This window comes from Equus quagga, chromosome 10, assembly GCF_021613505.1.
Source record: "Equus quagga isolate Etosha38 chromosome 10, UCLA_HA_Equagga_1.0, whole genome shotgun sequence".
Taxonomy (NCBI): Eukaryota; Metazoa; Chordata; class Mammalia; order Perissodactyla; family Equidae; genus Equus; species Equus quagga.
In genome coordinates this window covers 86,362,308-86,381,144 of record NC_060276.1, presented here as the reverse complement: position 1 = coordinate 86,381,144, position 18,837 = coordinate 86,362,308, and the positions used below count along the sequence as shown (strand labels likewise).

The window sequence follows — 18,837 nt, the reverse complement described above, 5'->3', positions numbered from 1 at the left end:
GTTCGTGAGAAAGGGGGGAATTACAGATCCTGAATCATCCTGTGCCAGTACAAAATTGCACAGGAAAGAAAAATGTAATTAGATTCTTTCTTTACAATACAAGAAAATATTGGTGAATGTGTATTAGGTCAGGGGCTGGGGATTTTCTAATTCTGAACCTAACATATATACTGTAAAGGAAGTAGTGGTTGGTTTTGAGAAAATAGGGAAACTTTTACAAGTCAAAAACTCTGTAAAGGATAGGCAAATGCACACTGGCAAGAGATATTATATAACAACGTTATAAATAAAAAATCTTTTATATATAAATAGTACTTGACTATCATTTGATCTTTTATACATCAATAGTACTTGAAAATCATTTAGGGAAAAAAACTGTTCATAACTCAATAGAGAAATGTTCACAATCTATGAACAGATTGATAGTTCATAAAAGAAGTAATAAACTTAGCCAATAGATACTTGGAAAATAATGAAAGAACTGAAAATGAGCACTGCTAGTGGAAGATTATATTGCTTCAGCTTTACTGGTGGTATCAAAAGCTTAAATTGTGCTTTTCATTTGACTGTGAGGAACTTATCCTAAAGAAATATAAATTGACCAAATTACGTTCGTCACATAATAATAATAAAAACTTGGTTAACAATCAGATACTCTCCAGTAGAAACAAATTATGGTTTAACTGTTCAGTACAGTGCTATGGAGATGTTAATTTTGATGTAGATCTATATGTTTTGACATGGGAAGCAGTTAATACTATATTGGATGAAAGAAATAGTTTATAAAACTGCATGCAAAGATTTGTACTATTTGTATATATGCGTAGAGAAAAGTCTGGAAGGGTATATTCAGACTGATTAAAAAGTTTTTTTCTAAAGCACTGTCTTTAGGGAGGAGCCTTTACTACGTTGCAGTTTCTCTAGTTTTAGGATCGTTCATTTATTTAATAAATAAATCCAAGTGCCTGCTACATATTAGAAATTGTAGAATTCAAAGTAGATTATTTTCAGCGGAGCTGATACTCATAAATGTAATGTCTTCTCCCTTCTTCTCCCAGTGAAGCGCTTGCTCCTTTTTTGTGCATTTATTATTTTAGAAATGTGAATAAGGCAAATGAATGCATACTTTGCTACCTAAGATATTAGTTTGAAGTGCATATGTTATAGCAAGCACCCAGGTTGTAGCAGGCATATTAGATAGCGTCTTTTACCTGGGTGTGAAGATTTGGTCTACATAATTTTGTTGTAGATGGCTTTCTTTCTGTTTGTATATTTTTGAAACTCTGAATTAAATGTGTATAGCTGAAATGACAAGGAAAATGATTGCTTGTAAGATTGTCTCTGTCTACCTCTGGATGAATAATAAGCCCTGTGGAGTAGCAAGCAAATGAAGTAAAAAATAGGGTATAATGCCTACTGCTTTATATGGGAAATGACAGGATTACTCTGGGCTTTATTCACAGAAGTCACTCTTCTGAAATTCTATCTCATACTCTCCTTACCTCCAAATTTTAGTGTACTTTATTTTTAAGATTATTCAAGACTTAATTCACATCCTTATGCTTAATTTGAATGAGGCTTTATAAATAACATACTTGAATATATTCTATCTGCACAACCTTACATTTAGTATGATATAGAAAAAAATTATTTGGAAAATAACTTAGCTGTTTTATCAGAACAGCTTTTTAAAAATTTAATGTTGGCCCTGGGTGTGTATATATGTGTTCGTGCTAACGTAGAATTCATTAGTTCGTTTGGCTGCATGCATCAACAATAAAGGTTTTAGAGTTAGTAGTAAACTGGCAACTTGTTGATGGTTGAGACAGTACTGCTTAGTTTTCTTTGTTGCAGCTGTATTTGGCCTTTCTTTGCCAAATATACTAAAGAGAGAAAATAACAACACTAGGTAAACTAAGGAGATATAATTCAGAAGATAGAAAGAAGTAGGGTGAAACCATTTAACATTTTCCAGATAAACACCACATTTTTTCTGAACTGGTATATTATCATTTACATATGTATATGAGCAGTAGTGTGTTTCTGACAGGTGGCTTTTGAATATGGGAACTTGAGTTTTTTCGCTTGATTTATTTTTGTTTTGTTGCTGCTGAGTTTTTTGGGTGTGTGTGTGTGTGTGTGTGTGTGTGTTTTTGGAATGATGATTGCTTTTTATATGATTTAAAATAAAGCAAGGTGAGAAAATATGGTAAAGCACTGAGGCTAGATCTTCCTGTGGGATGGTGGGAGCAGGAAGTGGCGATCATATGTGTTGCTTTTCCACTTGGTGTGGAGGTAGAATTGTGGAAGGAACTATTGTGTAGGAGTGTAAGAGGAGGAGCTGCTTATGGAGGTCCTCTTGCTTGGAAATGACTTTTAAGTCCCTAGGCATGGTCTGAGTTGAACACCTTACTACTCAGAGGCTCTGGAGCCATACTGTTTGAATCCAGCCTCTGCTAGTTAGTAGTTCTGTGACCTTGAGCACAGGATTTCCTTTCTCTGTGCCTCAGTTTTCCTATCTGTGAAGTAGGGCCTCCTTAGCTCATAGAGTAAAGGTGAGGATTAAATGATTAAGTATATGTGAAGTGCTTAGAATAGTGCCTGGTACATATCAGGAGCTCAAAGAATTAGCTGTCAACACTTGAATTACTATATTATCTGGTTTGATTTCAGTAGCGCAGTTCTGTGAGAATAGTTTGCAATAGCAAAGCATTTTCAATAGTTTATTTGAAAGGAATGGTACTTAAGGTGCCCTGATAGTTTCTCAAATGATGCTTACTTACTCATTAACATCCAGGACATCCACTGAATGCAGAGTAGTAGGTCCAGGGAAGCTGAGAAATCCAGGATTGAGACTGATACGCTTAAATTTTGTTATCCTGACTTTGTTGTGATGCAAAAGACGTATATTAAAAATTGGAGAGAGGGAGATAGGGTAGAGTAACAAATGTGTGTGTGTTGATTATTTCATTAGCTACTGTATTTTTTGTTGTTGTTTTAAATGAGGAAAGAGGGGGACATACTCATTTATCTCTTAAAGAATTCTCAGATAGTCAATTCTGGGCTGCTCTGGAACTCTACTGTTGCAGGAATTTGGGCTTCTTTTTTCCTACTCTCCATCCTCAGCTTGTGGCTTCTACCATCTAGGTGATTTCAACTAGGAGGAGGAGGGGTTGAAGCAGTGCATGTCCTTTCCTTATATCCGATTGGCCAGAACTTAATTACCAGGCTACACCTACAAGGATGGCTGGGGATCCGAGACATAGGCCTAATTAAATTTAGAGGTCCTATTAACAGAGAAGGAGAGGAGAAAGGATGTCAGGGACACCTAGAATCTGAGGCAAGTTAGAGAACAATGTTTGTATATATAAAAATAGTTAGTTGTAATACTAAGCTGGGAAAAATATATGTACTTGTGTCTGCACAAAATAATCTTGAATATAGTAGAAAATTTTTAGCGTTTGTTGCTTATAGGAAAGGGAACCTGGGTGACTGAGGTCAGGATTGGGAAAGAGACTTTTCACTGCGTACCATTTAGAATTGGTGATGTGTAAATTTTAGCTTTTCAGAAGTAGTAAATGAAATTAAGAAGAAAAGTATGGAAGTCTGACATGTAAATTCAAGAATAGGTATGTCATCAAAAATCAATAATACTTAAGATTATCATTTTAAGTGTGTTAACTCTTCCCTCATTAAAAAAGAATGTGGTGTGTTGAAATTTCAAAAAATGGTTTAGACTCACGTAGTTTCAACCCTTTCAGATTCCTAAGATGTTTTAAAAGAGTCAGGCACAGGCAGTGCTGAGGGTCTGGAAAGGGGAAGAATTCTCCTGATTTATGAGGCATATTTCTCAGAAGGGTATTAATTTTAATGATGCAGAGATTTTTAGGGTTTTGAGGGAGCAGGTCAGGATAGTGTGTTTATTTAGAAATTTATTCTGTAAATTGAAAGTGAATAAACCGTAATCATGGAATTAAGTCAAGAGAGATGTGCTCATATATATGCACGTGTGTTTGTATCTTGGTATGTATTATATGTAATATTACACATTGTATGCTTATATCATAGAAGCCCAAGAAATCTTAAAAAAAAATGCAGCTCAGAATTGTGTCCAAAGTAAGAAGTCACCTTTCTAACTCTAAGATAGCTTAGTAATTTAGGCTTTAATTCTTTGCATTGATATGAGCCAAAGATGGCCCATTTAATTTTGGGCGTAATTGTTTTCCACTTCTCTGTTTGAACTGAACTAAACTTGCTTGTAAGTTATACCCATTCATTGGGCTCATGTTTGGAGCTACCCAAAGCGCAATTTTTTCTCCTAAGTGACAGCTTTTTAAAATATTTGAGTAAAGCTACAGCATCCCTGATGATTCTCCTCAGCTAAATTCAGTTAAAATAATTTTCATATGAGAGTTTCTCCATCCTTCACCAAACTTGTAGCCCTCTGTATGTTATCACCTGTTAAAATGTGGCACTCAAAACTGATGATAATGTTAGAGATCTGGTCAGAGTAGACCTTGGTGAGCTGATTATTGGTGTTGATTTGTATAATATGCTTTGGGCCATAATAATTTGGGCCATGAAAACTTTTAGTAGCCATATTTCATGGATGGCACGTTGACTTGTAGTCTGCTTAATCCCCTAATCTTTTGTAAGTAATCAGCTGGCTGCTAAACCATTTGATATGCCTGTGGCTGACTTTTAGGAATTAATGGGCAGAACTGCATCCTTGTTTTTATTACATCTAACATAAAAGTTTTGGTTCATTAAAAACCGTTGGGGTATTTAAATCTACATTAATTTTTCTAGCATTTGCATTTCACTGAGCAGCTTCAGCTAATCTTTTAAACTGAAAAAGAGATCATTTGTTTAAAAGTTGCCTATATTTAATAATTCTAAACTGTTAACAAGTGTCATATTTTAGCTAGGCACTGACGAAGTTCATCATAAAAAACTAATGCTTAATATTTAAAAAAAGTTACATGTCTGTGTGCATGAGAGCTAAACTTTATCTGTCAAGGTTTAGAAATATAGGGTAATGATAACATTACTGTTCTGAGATAACTGATTTTTCAAATAATGAAGATAAAGCAGATACTGAGCACAAATTATATTGAACATTCTGGAAAATGGCACTAAAATAGGAGGAAGACAGGGACGGCCCAGTGGCGTAGTAGTTAAGTTCACATGCTCTGCTTCGGCAGCCCAGGATTTGCAGGTTTGGATCCCAGGTGTGGACCTAGCACTGCTCATCAAGCCATTCTGTGGCAGCATCCCACATAAAATAGAGGAAGATTGGCACAGATGTTAGCTCAGTGACAATCTTCCTCAAGCAAAAAGAGGAAGATTGGCAACAGATGTTACCTCAGGGCCAATCCTCCTCACCAAAAAAAAGAGAGAGAGGAAGACGTTCAAGCTCTCTACATAGCTGGGAGGATCTTAGTTTACTCTCCTTGATTATTTTATTTAATGAGTAACTCCATTTTCATTCTTAGTGTTTTTTCCAGTTAGGTAATAAGGATTATCAGTGTATAAGCCACTAACTGTAAACAATTATAGAATGTAAAAAGTGATTTTTGTGGTTGGCATTGCTCATCCCCAGTGCAAGATATTCCATTATTTTTATGGGCTTTTCATTTATAAACATAAGAAATTTTGCTTTCCTAATGTTTAGCATATGGATTGAATATCCTGTTTATTTTAAGCTTTAAAAATTATCTAGCTCTACACTCTCCATTAGCCACATGTGTAAATTTAAATAAAAATTAAAATGAAATAATTAAAAAAATATTCAGTTGTTGACTTGCACTAGCCATGTTTCAAGTGTTCAGTAGCCACACGTGTCTAGTGGCTACTGTATCAGGCCGCACAGATTATAGAACATTTTTATCATTGCAGAAAGTGCTATATTGAATGATGCTGATCTAGATACAAATGATTTTCATTAAAATTTCTGACTATTCTCACACTAAAGGATGAACCCTAGAGGAAAGCGTAATAATTCTTTAATGATTTTTATAAGAATACAAATGGTATAGTTTAATTATGAAAAATCTAGAAAATATAGAGAAGCAAACAAAATAAAAAGTTTCTCTATGGCCCGACTATATAGATTTTCTATTTTTAACATTTGTTTTATATTTGAGTCCTTTTTCTCCGCACATATGTTCAAACACCATGCCTTTTAACAGGAAGTGTTTACTTTATAGAAGTTTATCTGAACTTTGTTCTAAATCTAAACTAACTACATATCTTCTGTGTTTATAATTAGCCTTTTGACTAAAAATATCATAATAAAAATACTCTGTTTCATTCTAGATTATTGTATGAGTTAGAAGTATTGGAAATTGTCCCCAGTTATTTATTTTCCTTTAAATGCTCTTTAAAAATTTTAAGTATTTACCAGTATCTTATATCAGCGTTTGCCTCAAGCACTTCAAATAAATTCATAAGTTTCACTATAAAATGGTGACACGGCACTTGGAAACTTTATTCTGCCTTTTTGCTCACCTTCATCTCGTTTGATATTTGGCTCTGTTAGTATCATCTTTGACCACCAATCTTAGTAGGTTCATGTTGGCTTTGTTGGAAATTATTATGAATTTATTAGTCAAGCCTGAGTGTATGGGTAAGTGAATTTAAAATCTGCCCATTCTAGTTTTTACTTGGTGTTATTTCATGATGATCGGAATTATGTATGGTATTCATTTTAGATGTGTTCCTTTGTTTTATGGGAAATGGAGAATAGGCAATAGATGATCATGGTAGTGGCATCAAGTTATGGTAATAAGAGGAAATATAGAATGTTTCCATACTTTTGCTTAAATCATTAAAGAAAAATCCTTTTTCACCATAAAACCATACTTGCTTATAAATTTAATGCTCATCAACTAAAAGAAATAATCAGAGAGGAGTAGGAAAAGTTCCTAAATATTTTACTGAGATAAAAGAAGACAATAACTATTTTAATGAGTGCTTTATTTACAGTGCCGTTATTAGCTTTAAAAAGTCACTCATTTTATTTATCGTAAAACTAAGAATTGTCATACTGTAGCCCAATAATTTTATAAATTTCTCTGATATTAAAAAGCACTGAAATAAATTGCATTGTTGTGCTCTAACCATCTGCCAGATAGGATTATATATGACTTAAATAAAGAGGATCTTGAAATTTCATGCCTCTAAATTATAGTAATTTCTGAGACTTCACTGTAGCATTCAGACTCTTAATTATAGAGAAGCAGAATGATTAGTTTTCAGTGATTGTGATTTGGTACATATGCACACTTAGATAGCTAAGAGTGGAATAAGAACTGAAGACAGTCCTTTTGTAAATGTTAGGCTTTAAGGTTAGTAGAATCATCCCAGAATTTGCCTTGTTTAGGATGGCTTTTCCAAACTTGATGAGTATTTATGGATGTGCTTTGGATAGGTAAATTTTAGGATATACATTTTGAAACTCTCCATCAAAGGCTCTGTATTTTACAGGAGGGGAAAAATCAAGGCATTTTCAGTGGATACTCTGCCGCACATCATGTTTTCTTATCCCATCAAACGCTCTTGAAGTGGTGGTGAAAGGATTTTTGTGATAATGGAAGCTATTCTAGTTCCTTTCTTTGTGGGCACCAGACCTGGGATTGCACCCAGAGATTTGAGAAATCATACACATTTTTCTTTCTTTAGTGACTTCAGGACACATCATAACATGTAGCAACATTGTAGAATAAATTGTTAGCAGGGAAATTCTGACAAAATTATTGGGAAGCTCGAAACAATCTTGAAAGCTATTTTTTATCTAAGGAGAAGATGAAACAGTTATTAAGTACCTGTGGAGTGCTAAGCACTATGATAAACCCTTAGAGAAGTTTTCTACTTTTAATTTTTTCGTTAGGCCTTTGAGTGTTGTTAAAACAGAGTCAGAGAGGATAAGTTCTTCAGGATGTCCTGTAGCTAATGACAACTGGGATTTGTTAGAGTCCAGAATTCTCTTCTTTCCATCGTTCGTTTTCTCCTGCAGTCGCCTGGATTACGGAAAAAGAATGATGTCCTTAAAATACTATTTTTTTCTTCAGGGATGAAACGGTGAGAGTAAGTGCATATGTGTGTATTGGAGTTGGGGGTAAGAATAGGAATAGTGTTAGAATTGGTGGGTTTGAAGTATCATGAGAGGATTGAAAGGCAGTTTGTGGTGGTTTAAACAAGTAGATATTATGGCAAAAAGTAGCTGTTCAGTATAAATGGTAGCCATTATTACTCTAGAGATTCTATGAATTCACACATAATTCAATAAAGTTCTTCCCATCTGTGGGAAAGATAGATATTATTTGTTTTCATCAACAGGGACCACAGTAATAACTTTATTCCTAAGCTGCAAATTTAAATTATCAAAGTGCTCCTACATTATCTTATTTGGCAAGTATTTCCATTTTATAGATAGGAAAAGCACTTACACCATAACTAGTGGCTCTTTTAATAAATACTTAGATACTCTAAAGAATGCTGCATTGACTGTGTCTGAAGTTGAAGTGAAGTATATTGATTTCTTGGGTGATTGAACGGAGGATATATGCGTTATCTCAGGAAGGAAATGAGTTTTAAGGTTTTGTCTTTTTCTTAAATGTTTGTATTTTTTGTTTCTAGGCTGTTCGCTGCTACGAATCTCTAATCTTAAAAGCTGAAGGAAAAGTGGAGTCTGATTTCTTTTGTCAGTTAGGTCACTTCAACCTCTTATTGGAAGATTATCCAAAAGGTAATTTTTTCCCTTTTAATTACTATTTGATTTATATATGTTTGAAAAATAACTGTAATTGTTCGTGCTCTATCAAAGGTACTGCCATTTTTACTTCTAAGCAATTGTAAGCTTATAAATATCCTAAACAATGAGAAAGAAAAGTGGATTAGATGGAATATGAAAAGTTCATATATCTCCAAGTAAATCTTCAATAAGTTGACCATTCAGTTAAACTGATAACCACCTACGTGTACGCTATCGTTTTGTTCTGCTTTGTGAAAAATCCCTGCCCTTTAAAGGCTCTACCGTAGTAGAAAGTGAGCCATTGATGGACACTTTGGAAGAGTAAGCAACTCAGCATTTTTCTTCTTTATCCTGGCTATAAAACTTCCATTTTAGCTAGAAAAATATTTGAATGAAAATCTGATCTGTAGCCATGTTCTTGTAAAGGTAAGTAATACAGAGAGATGATCACATATGAGCTTGAGCATTGGATAAAGCAAATTATTTTATTCATTTGTAAATTTTTCCTGTAAGAAATAAGTGAGTTCAATAACTGAAGTCTTCCACGATGTCTCCTTTTTATGATACCAAGCTGCTGACCCAGATCATTACTCACTTAGGAAGTTAAAAGCACCCCCAAATACTACTCCCCTCAATGTTAAAGGCAAAATCCATAGCAAAGGAAAACTGTATCCTTATAAGCAAGAACATTTTAACCTTCTGATGATAGTATAATTCTTAATGTGGAGTGGATGAACGTGTTATGCTTGTTTTCCACAAATGTATTTAGTGGGCAGAACAACTGGCGGGTTGTTCCAGGGCTAGAGTGAAGGATTCTTGGTGTTTAATGTTGGTGTTTTATTATGCTAATTTTGTGTTAGGTCAAGTGAACACGTTCCTAATGAAAAGACAGTTTTACTAAGACGGGTATACTCTAGTTCAGGCTTTATTTCCCAGCTCATCTCTAGTTTATAGCTGCATTACTGTTCATAGATTATATAAACATCCTGACCTTCTGTCTTCTAATCTGTAAAATGAAGGGGGGGTCATAGATAGCTCAGGGGTTTTGGGGTTGCTATGTGAAACTGGTTAGTACTTAACAAAATGGCTTCAGGATAATAGGTATTAATACTCTATTAGATATTTAATTAGCTAGTAACTTATTTAAAGGAAGCTATTATACAAAAGAAAGAATATAGAAGTCTGTGCAATCTTATTTTTCAATGCTGCACCTTTTACTTTGAGAGCACATAAGCAGAGACACAGATTTGAAAATAGGTTTGCATGTGGGGCTGTATGTCCTAGCTGCTTAGTGGTCATTAAAATATATATGTATTAGCCTTTAAAATTTTATTATAGTCTATGAATTTAGCTACATTTTCCATTTATAAAATATTTGGCTGTGAAGGTAATAAAGAATCCAGGGATATTTGTTTTGGAGGTGTTTTTTTCTTTTTTGGAAGGTGAGGTGTAGGGGGCATGTAGCAACTAGACTATGTGGCAAACTAGCTGGTGGGAATAATCTGATAAAATGGGAGAAGAGAAAGATAACCTAAGGGTCTAAGACCTCGAAAAGATGTGCTTTGAAACCCATTTACTGTTGTGTAGATGAACTGGCCACTGTGATAAGTAGGCAGTAGGTTGATTATCTGTAATAGGAAGGAGAGAATGGATGCAGAGGTAGACAGGTATTTTAGTGTATTTTAGTATTTCAGGCTGGTGGCTTCTATTTCCTAGTTGTGAGTTTTTATTTTTAATCCTCCTCGAGGCTTTCTTGATCACATTCTTACTTTAAATTCATTTTTAAATACTAATTATTAAATTATTTCTATCCATTCTCTTCACCATCTTCCTGTGTAAGTTCCCAAACTAGAACCAGTCTCTAGTAGCCACTCCTCCACATACACACCATCACCACCAGTTTATGGAGACATTTGTTGTCTCAGGCTGCTTTCTCCTTCTCTCTTCAGATCCAGGACAAGTTGAGAACCTTCAGCCCCAGCCAAATAAACATTTATTTTTAGAGAACAGATTACAAGCCATAACTTTTTGGGGAGTAAACATAAACCATGCAATGAACATGTGAGTAAACTGCTCAGTTGTATGGATGTGGGGGACTTACTGGCCCTGTTATTCTGAAGACAGTTCTTTAATTATTGTCCGAGTCCTCTTGTTTGTGTGAAATTTTCTGAGCTTGGAGTTCCTTATGAAAAACTGCTTCTACTTTTGCAGAAGAAAATCATAGAATCTGTTTTGTGTACCTTTTGGGCTCTGTTTTTTCCGCCCTTATTTGTTATTCTAATCCCATCTGCTTCCTGTCTTAGAGAAATTCCTAAAAATTTCTGATGTATAGATGGTATACTTTGGTTATGGATTTATTCATTAAAAAATATCTTTTCTGTCATTTTAGATGAATTTAAAGCAAAAGGAAAAAAGGCGTAAAACTTTTTAAAAAGCCTTTCGGGTTGGTAATATGTATGAAGAGTTGAAAAAAAAAAAAAAGGTCTGTCACTTGATTTGGTCATTTGGCTTGTAGGAATTTATCCTAAAAAAGCAATTGGTTTGAGGATTGCGGGGAAAACGGAGGCTCAATGTGCTTGGCCTATTGTAGGTGGGATTCGCTTGGAGGATAAGGAGTACCTTTAGGATCAACACCTGTGGAAGGTGGAGGCTGGAACCAGGATTGCACAGAGGGAGAAGTTAAACTTTGACAGCCTTGACCAACTCCATGGGGAGCCCTGGAGCTCGAATGGTCCTTCAGAGCTATCCTAAGTTGGGCCAAGATGACCAGACCTTTATACTCCATCCATTTGAATATGGAATGTGGGCCAGCCTGGGAAGGAGTGTGGCCTTGGACAAGGTGGCTCTCTGCAGCTAAGGCAGCTTCATGGCTAGAGGCTATCTACCGACAGGACTCCCAACAGTCTTTCCTTGGAAGTGGGATGTGAGTGATTCTTCACGGTGTCTACCATACCTCCTTTCCACTCCTAACCCCAAAGCTAGCCATTAACCTCTGCCGAACCAAATAGCTGATGGAACTGTCAGACAGACTGCCTTAAGCCGTGGGGGTGGTGCAGGGATTTATCTTCTTTGGGTTGGAGAACAACCTGAGGCGCAGACATCCCTGGGCTGAAGGATAAACATATATATTCTTGTGAATATATGTGATGGATCTTAGAAGCAGTTTAATTAATAGAAATTATGTGTAAATATATAGGAGAGGATAGTCAGTAAGTTAGTTGCTTAGAGAATCAAGTAACAGAGTATCTCAAAACACAGCAAAATTATAAAAAGATAGAAATTATAAGGTAAGAGACTTGGGAGATAGTAAGAATTCCAGAGGCAAAAAAATTACTTGAAGGCGATATAATTAATCATTCCTGATATTAATATAAAAACATTGACACTTAAAAATAGTATCTTCATGGTTTGTGGTGAGCTGGAAGTTTTCCCTGAAATTCTAGCCAATGATAGACTTTTCCCCCTTCCCTCCTTTCTTCAAGTACTTGGTTATTTGTTGCATTGCCTGTCACTTGTGGGCAAAATAAGTTTTAGTTGTTTTGGTTCCTGAGCAGTTAAAAAATGGCTAGGGCAAGTTACATATCAAGAGTTGCTAATGTGGAGAAGTCTTAAGTCAGAGTTGGTGAGCTTTCTTTGTCTCTGTTTTGAATGGAATGATAATACTCCATCCTAGGATTTATATGGTATAAGAACATAAAGTACACGTTTTCCAATAATAGATCTTGAGTTTGGCTTCTCCAAAAATTATCAGTTTTTCTGATCCTCACATCGTTCACGGCTTTCTTCTTGTGGCTGCTAGAACTAAAGGTTGTGATTCCTTTAAGAAGCAGCTCTTTGTTTAAAACTTCTTTCAGATAGTCATTGAGAATTAGCTTGCATAGGATATGTGTTTGCTATACAATACAAATTTACTTTGTGCTGAAATAGTAAAATAAAGTGAAATAAAAATCTAGAACAGTGACATATACTGGCATGTAATATCCATAGAATGAATATTATGTATCTCTCTGAAAGCTGATACGGTTACGGTGATGGTTGCTGTGTTTCCATTGCATTCACAGTCATTGCACCCTATTTCTCCATATAACTTCATTTAAATGTATTTAGTGTTTTTCAAACTGCGATATTAAAAAGAAAATAAAACTACTGGTGGCTCCACTCCCTCGCATCGCAATTTGGGAATCACCAGTATTTGGTTCAGTCTACTCATGGCCTAGAATTAGAAAATGCAATTGAGAGATATCCAAGGAAGCAAAATAGTGACTCCAACCCAGCTTGTCAGAAGCCCATGTCCAGGCAACAAGCAAAAGTTGTACTATTTTTAAGAACCAGAGAGCCAGTGGTGGAACACATTGAAGGAACTTGAAGAAGACACCTATTTGGTGTCTCTTGTAGTCAGACAAATGTGAGATACTAAAGACCTTGAGGGGTGTATTTTTATTTTAATAATGACAGAGAAGTAGTAAATCTATTTCAGTAGATGTATTAGTTGGACTTGAAGACCTCATTGATGATGCTGATGTAGAAGTAAGGGATTATTTGTTTCTTTGCTTTTACAAATTCCTGTCTGCTTGTCTCTGTAATCTTAAATCTTCAAACCTGTGGAGAGAGGGCAACATGAGAACAAAGATCTGTTGCGGTGAATGCTGTCCAAGGGGTTTTTCAAATGTTAGTATGTATTAATGCTACATATAAGGGAAGATGTGTTTTAGGCAATCATAGATTTGAGAAGGCAGAAAGGTGCTAGAGAGCTAGGTACATCAGTCATTTATATACACTGAAACATTAATGTATGCTCTCTGAGATGTCATTTATCCCAGGGTATAAATAGAGCTTTTCAGTCTAGCCTTGGGGGGAAAATATCGAAGAAATCTATTGACCTAATAACTGTAGGCAACCACAACGTATTCTGGCCTAATGATGACAGTCAGTGAACTGACAGATTTATTTGTCCTTCTTCCCTTCCCTTCCCTTCCCTTCCCTTCCATACCCATAGACTCACCCACTAGCGGCTAACTTGCTGCCTATAGTGTTACACATTGGGCTGGGGATGAAAAGAAAAATGCTGAGTTGTCCCTGCAGTTAACACATATTCTAATATAGGAGTATAGATTGAATTTTAAATCTTTTCCTTCCTTGCATTTCTGTTGCATCTAACTCTGAAGAAGACTCCCATTTTCTGGCAAGGCTATCACCCTTAACCTACATTGTTGTTTCTTTTTGTCCCTGTGCTGTCTGTATGGACTTGTCATCAGGCATGTCCACTTTCTCTTGTTTTGACAATCTTAACTCAGAGCCATAATATGTCCAAGGATGCTCAAGTCTCTGTCACCTACTAAATCTTTATTTGACCTTTTTTACTCTCTCACTCTATTTCTCTAGGTTTCTCTTTATTTAATTCCAAATGAATTATAATATGAATTTGGACTTCTCTTTTTATTCTTCCTTTACACCTTACTCCTTTTACTGAAAAACTTGTTAGGCTGCTTGTGACTTGTAAGGAAATAACTTGGATTAAATGGCTTGATGTCACAGTCTCTTAGGAAGTGGCGAGGTTAGGATTAGAACCCAAGTTTATCTAAAGCTGCTGCTTTTCCTACTATATTGTTTGCCTTCCTGGTGGCTGCCTTTTGATAATGTTGACCATCCCCTAATTTTAATATAAGAAATACACTTATTTTTACGTTTACACAAATAATATATTCATTGTTTAAAGGAAACCTCTAGAATACATATAACCATAAAAGGTAAACAGCCTGAGAACAGGAGCCATGTGTTTGTTTACCTCTGTATTTTACTGCTTCTAGCTTGGTGCTAGTCACTTAATACTTAAGAAATATGTGAATGTATTAATGACTCATTGGTATTCTATCATCTGGAGGCAAATCTTTTTTTTTTTTTAACATTCTTGATATAAATCTTTAGAGACTTCTATTACAATAAATTTTCAGTATTTAAAAATTGAGTTATACTCTACAGTTTTCTTTTTTAAAAGCATGTTTTTTTCTTTTCTTTTTTTTGAAGATTGGCCCTGAGCTACCATCTGTTGCCAATCTTCCTCTTTTCTTTTCTCCCCAGAGCCCCTCAGTACATAGTTATGTATCCTAGTTGTAGGTTCTTCTAATTTCTCTGTTTGGGATGCCTCCTCAGCATGGCTTGATGAGTGGTGCTGGTCTGCGCCCAGGATTTGAACCGGCGAAACCTGGGCCGCTGAAGGGGAGCACGTGAATTTAACCACTTGTCTACGGGTTGGTGGTCTGTAGTTTTTCTTTAACCCAATGTATCGTGTTAATCTCTCCATCTGAAAAACGCACTTTGTAATAGTTCCATTTCCTGCATAGTATTCTATCAGATAAGTAAACAATTTCCTATTGGATGTGTAGACCGTTTCTTTTTTTTGCTATTAACATAATCGCTATATTATCTATCCTTGTAGCTAAATCTTTGTACACATCAGTGTTTATATTCTTAGATGGAATACCTTGGTGTGGTAGGCTTTATTAAGTGAAAGGATGTTAAAACTTTTGACAGATAGTGCTAAATTAAGCTATGAATAAGTTTTGCTAATTTATATTTATTGTACTAGTAGAATGATAAAACTGCCTTTTTTCTTGAATTCTTGCCACTCTTGGGTAGTTCCATTATCACTACTGAGTGTCACCATTATTATTATTTAATTTCATCGTTTTCATATGTGAAAAATAGTACACAATGATTATGAAGTTAAAGGGCAGATGACTGTGTGTAGCACCCTTTCCCAACTATGTATAGGTGATTGTTGGGGCCGGCCCCGTGGCCAAGTGGTTGAGTTCACGTGCTCCGCTTTGGTGGCCTGGGGTTTCACTGGTTTGGATCCTGGGTGCAGACATGGCGCTTCTCATCAAGCCGTGCTGAGGCAGCATCCCATATAGCACAACTGGAGAGACTTACAACCAAAAATATACACCTATGTACTGGGGGGCTTTGGGAAGAAGAAGAAAAAAACAAAAGATTGGCAACAGATTTTAGCTCAGGTGCCAATCTTAATATATAGGTGATTGTTTTATCCTTGATAATTTCCTTGTTTGATTCCTTTCTTCCTCCTGTTTTTATGAGGTAAAGGGCAAAATAAAAGAGAATGTGTGAGAAGGATTACAGAACACTTAAGTTGTTATAATAAATTTAACTTGCTTCTTATTGTTTTCTTTGGCATTTATTCTTTTCGGACCCAGCTCCTTTGTCAGTACTTCGCCAGTTTTCTATAATCTTTGAAATTCATTATGTTTTTCTTTTTTTTAAACTGAAAAGACTAAATGGGCTTATTTAGAAACAAAATTAAAAATTATGAAGAAATAATTCCAAGTCCCATAAATAAAGCTGGTTCCAAGGATTAAAAAGTTCTGAGTTTTGGAAATTGGTTGATAAAGAGTTGATACTAATATGTTTGGGCACAGTGTTCTTAGTTAAGTGGCAAGAGAAAACACTAACCTTGCCTGAAGTCATGTTAAAAAGATTTCCTGGTGGATCAGCATGGACTTCTCAAGCCAGTAAAGAACTCAATAATCGCAGAATGAACATTAGGTGATTTAGGGAAGGAAGAGCCCAATCATTTTGAAGCAAGTTTTAAGCATTGTTTCAGTGTCTAAACAAGTGATTTCCCTCATTGTCTCTTAATGACTTCAGAAAAATCTAGTTACAGTGGAATTTTTTTCATGGAAACTGAGTTAAAGATTAGAAATAAGGACCGTGCTTTGCTTAAAAAGATTTCACTAGGGAGACTTTGGTGATGAATACTTGTGTATAGTCTTTAGAGGTTTAATGATTTATTTGGGTTAGGAAACAAAATGTTAACATCTTTCTTAAAATAGGATGCTAGGCCTAATGGGATAATGTACAATTGTTCAGAAATGTATAAATCAGTGGAAAGGTAACAAATGGTCATGGAAGAAATATCATGTCATTTATAAATCTGTGATTGCAATTTGGAGCATTTACTTTTGTGACTTTGAAGGTTCATTCTTATTTCTCAGTTCACCTTATTGTAATGTGGATGCCCTGTTTCTCCCAACTGATAATAACACAGGCTTCTTGTACCTCAGTTTCACTTACTATGGAGGACATCATACTATTTCTTTAAGGGCCTGTCCAATTCTAAAACGGAAATTTTATGAAGTCAGGTAATATATATTATTATTCAGGCTGTTGGAAACATATCTTTCAAATTTGTTGAAATTCTTTAACATCATTAAAAGAGCAGTCCAGGTTTGATATGATAACTGCACAAAATTGTCAGGGACCCTGACCTCTATTGGTTAGGATGTTTGTAGGCACAGATATCAAAGACCTGATTCTAGCTTAAACAATAGGGAGATTTATTGCCGCACGTAATTGGAAGTTCATAGGTGAGTTGTACGCTAGGCATAGTTTGAAGTCTAGAAGTATCCAGGTACTTTCCATCTGCTTCCTCTGTTGTCTTCTATGGGCTTCATCCTAAGAATAGTTCTCCTTGAAGTAGCAGTTGGTGATATATGTTTTCTTGTTCACATCCATTAATCAATGACTCTTATGAGCTAGTTACACTCATATGTGAAGAACTAGAAAACAGAGGATAGCTTGAAATTAACTCGTCACCAAAACTGGAAAAATTAGTCTAAATATCCTTCCGATGATAGGTTGGTTGACATCGTCTTTATGCAGAAAAGCTGAACATTATTCAAATAAGTTATTTGTTCAGATATGTGATGATATTTTTGGGTATTGCTTCTCTAATTTGAACATATTCAGAAAGTTCTCTTTATGGTATTCGTATGTATTTTGGCTGTTAAGCAATGTGAAAACATTACACATGGAGTGTTAGAAAGTGTTAATTTCTGTTTTCCCCCATTTTTATCAGTATAAAATTTTATTACTCTTGTTGAAAATCTAATTTGAAAATCTGTCATTCTTTTTATTAATTGAGATATAATTGACTATAACATTAATTTTAGATGTACAATGTAATGATTTCATATTTGTGTATATTGTGAAATGATAGCTAGTAAGTCTAGTTAACATCCTGTGTCACCATACATAGTTAGAAATTTTTTCTTGTGATGAGAACTTTTAAGATTTACTCTTTTGGGGCCGGCCCGGTGGCGCAGCGGTTAAGTTCACACGTTCTGCTTCTGGGCGGCCCGGGGTTTGCTGGTTCGGATCCCGGGTGTGGACATGGCACCGCTTGGCACGCCATGCTGTGGTAGGCGTCCCACATATAAAGTAGAGAAAGATGGGCACGGATGTTAGCTCAGGGCCAGGCTTCTTCAGCAAAAAGAGGAGGACTGGCAGTAGTTAGCTCAGGGCTAATCTTCCTCAAAAAAAAGAAAAAAAATATTTACTCTTTTAGCAACTTTCAGATATGCAATACAGTATTAACTATTGTCAACCATGCTATATATTACATCCCCATGACTTATTTATTGCTCATTAGTGTTTTTTTTTTTTTAAGATTTTATTTTTCCTTTTTCTCCCAGAGCCCCCCAGTACATAGTTGTGTATTTTTACTTGTGGGTCCTAGTTGTGGCATGTCGGATGCCACCTCAGCATGGCTTGATGAGTGGTACCATGTCCGCACCCAGGATTCGAACCAGGGAAACCCTGAGCCGTCGAAGTGGAGCGTGCAAACTTAACCACTCGGCCACGGGGCCGGGCCACTCATTAGTGTTTTTAAAAGAGCTCTCTGTACCAATTCTAATGTGCATATATGACTTTTTTACCTCCTCCTCCTTCTCACTGAGTTTTTATGTTGATAGGAACTATTTTAATTTTTTCCAGAGCCTTTTATACCTTGAGATGGGTTTAAGCATATGGAATGCCCTATTTTGGAGTTGAGTGGAGTAGGGTAATTGTGGGCTGGATTTTTTTGTTGATTGTGTGAAAGGAAGCATCACAAAAGAAATAGTTCCTTTGCTCTTTGAGGTGGCTGAGCTCTTAGTCATTCTTGGAACTGAGATCCCTTGTGAGAACAAATAACCTGTCACATTCTGGAGTAGCCTTGGAAATCATCTTAATACTTTTATCAGATTTGGTCTCTGAGGAAGGTCAGATTGATTCGGTAGCCTAGATTC

At 35.6% G+C, this 18,837-nt stretch overlaps 1 protein-coding gene across 14 annotated transcripts in view; it reads left to right on the top strand.

Moving 5' to 3' along the window:
* KDM6A (lysine demethylase 6A) overlaps positions 1 to 18,837 on the top strand; it is a 207,219-nt gene that overhangs the window by 61,824 nt on the left and 126,558 nt on the right. For all 14 annotated transcript variants that reach the window (XM_046673176.1, XM_046673180.1, XM_046673179.1 and 11 more), the window contains exon 3: positions 8,641 to 8,749. In XM_046673176.1, coding sequence (XP_046529132.1) covers positions 8,641 to 8,749 — 109 coding nt within the window. The remainder of the gene's footprint in view (positions 1 to 8,640; positions 8,750 to 18,837) is intronic.